Here is a 1,665-nt window from a genome sequence, read left to right on the forward strand (position 1 = left end):
GTGTTATTCATGGATATTATCATCTTCATTATTTTAATTTTAGAGAAATACATGAAACAGTTTCATTAAAATTTCATTAAGTAGTATATGAAACAATTTCATAACCACATATGAAACAATTTCATAACCACATATGAAACAACTTCATCAAAAAAAGTATTATATGAAACAATTTCACGAGATTAAAAATTTAATGAAAAAATTTCATAAGATTAACGATGGATGAGAGTAGTTTTTACGGTTTGTAAAAATTGGAGTGGTTTTCATTTGATTGCTCATATATATATATATATATATATATATATATATATATACCATGTTAGAGAGAGAGAGAGAGAGAAGTGAATTAACCTGTTTGAGTTTCTGTCCGGCATAGACTTCTCCGGCCAAGACTTTTTCTCCGAACAACATGACAGCTTCTTTAACCGACTTAAACGGTCGCCGCATATCGATCTCCACCCTCCCTCTCACCACCAGTTCCTCCTCCATCTCCATCTTCATCATCTCCATGGATGTTATATATGATCTTGAATGTTTCAAAAACCCTAATTCGATAAAAACCACATGCATGCACACACACACAAACACACACTTAAAGGTGTAATGAAGCTTAGGAAAGATATATAAAAGAGAGTTGAATAAAAAAGATCGATATCTTTGCGTCCACTTCACTAGAAGAATTCTGTTAATGGAGGGTGATGTTTTTAGTTTGGTGGTTGCACCATCTTATTCTTTTCTTAATCCATTCATTTCATTTCTACCATGCACCGTACCTCCTCTCTCTATACACACACACACACATATATATATATATATATTATATATATATATATACACTTCATATATATATCCTACATATACAAATTAATACTTAAAATTATATTATATACACTTTTTATGATCAAATAGTAGTATATTGGAAGTCTTTTATAGAATTAGTTGCAAATGGGATATGGGCAAATCAATTACGAGCTTTTATATATAGAATTGGTATAATGTGAGATCAAAAGTTTTTCGTGAGACCCGTAAAACTAATTCTCAACCCTTGGATTAGATCTACAATCTGAATATTCATAATCACAAAATTGCCACAAGACTTCTCAATAATTACAAAAATGTCACCATACAACTTTAGACCATTAGATCATTAGTTTATAAAGTTAATCAATGAACATAAATTGGTCTTACGGGTCTCATGGAAAACCTTTGATCTCATGTGATATATATATATATATATATATATATATATATATATATATATAGATGAGTGATCATATGAAAACCGCTCTCATTTATGTAAACCGTGCAAACCACTTTCATCTGTCGATTTCATTGTTTAATCTTATGAAATTTTTTCATGAAATTGTTTAATCTTGTGAAATTGTTTTATATAATACTTTTTTGATGAAGTTGTTTCATATATGGTTGTGAAATTATTTCATATAATTGTTTCATATAATACTTTTTTGATGAAGTTGTTTCATATATGGTTGTGAAATTATTTCATATAATACTTAATGAAACTGTTTCATGTATTTCTCTAAAATTAAAATTATGAAGATGATAATATCTATGATTAACACCCTCCACAATAAAAATGATTAATCAACCTCTCATAATTACAAAAAAATGAACAAAATGAAAAATTATGATTGGTTGAATACG

The 1,665-nt window shown here is 28.2% G+C and overlaps 1 protein-coding gene across 1 annotated transcript in view; it reads right to left on the reverse strand.

Moving 5' to 3' along the window:
* The window catches only part of LOC112515750 (WEB family protein At3g51220-like), a 2,242-nt gene extending 1,747 nt beyond the window's left edge, over nucleotides 1-495 (reverse strand). The window contains exon 1 of the mRNA XM_025122665.1: nucleotides 352-495. Within this exon, the coding sequence (XP_024978433.1) occupies nucleotides 352-495 (144 nt within the window). The remainder of the gene's footprint in view (nucleotides 1-351) is intronic.
* Nucleotides 496-1,665: the final 1,170 nt, after the last annotated feature.

The sequence above is a fragment of the Cynara cardunculus genome (genome assembly GCF_001531365.2).
Source record: "Cynara cardunculus var. scolymus isolate 2C chromosome LG 7, CcrdV1, whole genome shotgun sequence".
Lineage (NCBI taxonomy): Eukaryota > Viridiplantae > Streptophyta > Magnoliopsida > Asterales > Asteraceae > Cynara > Cynara cardunculus.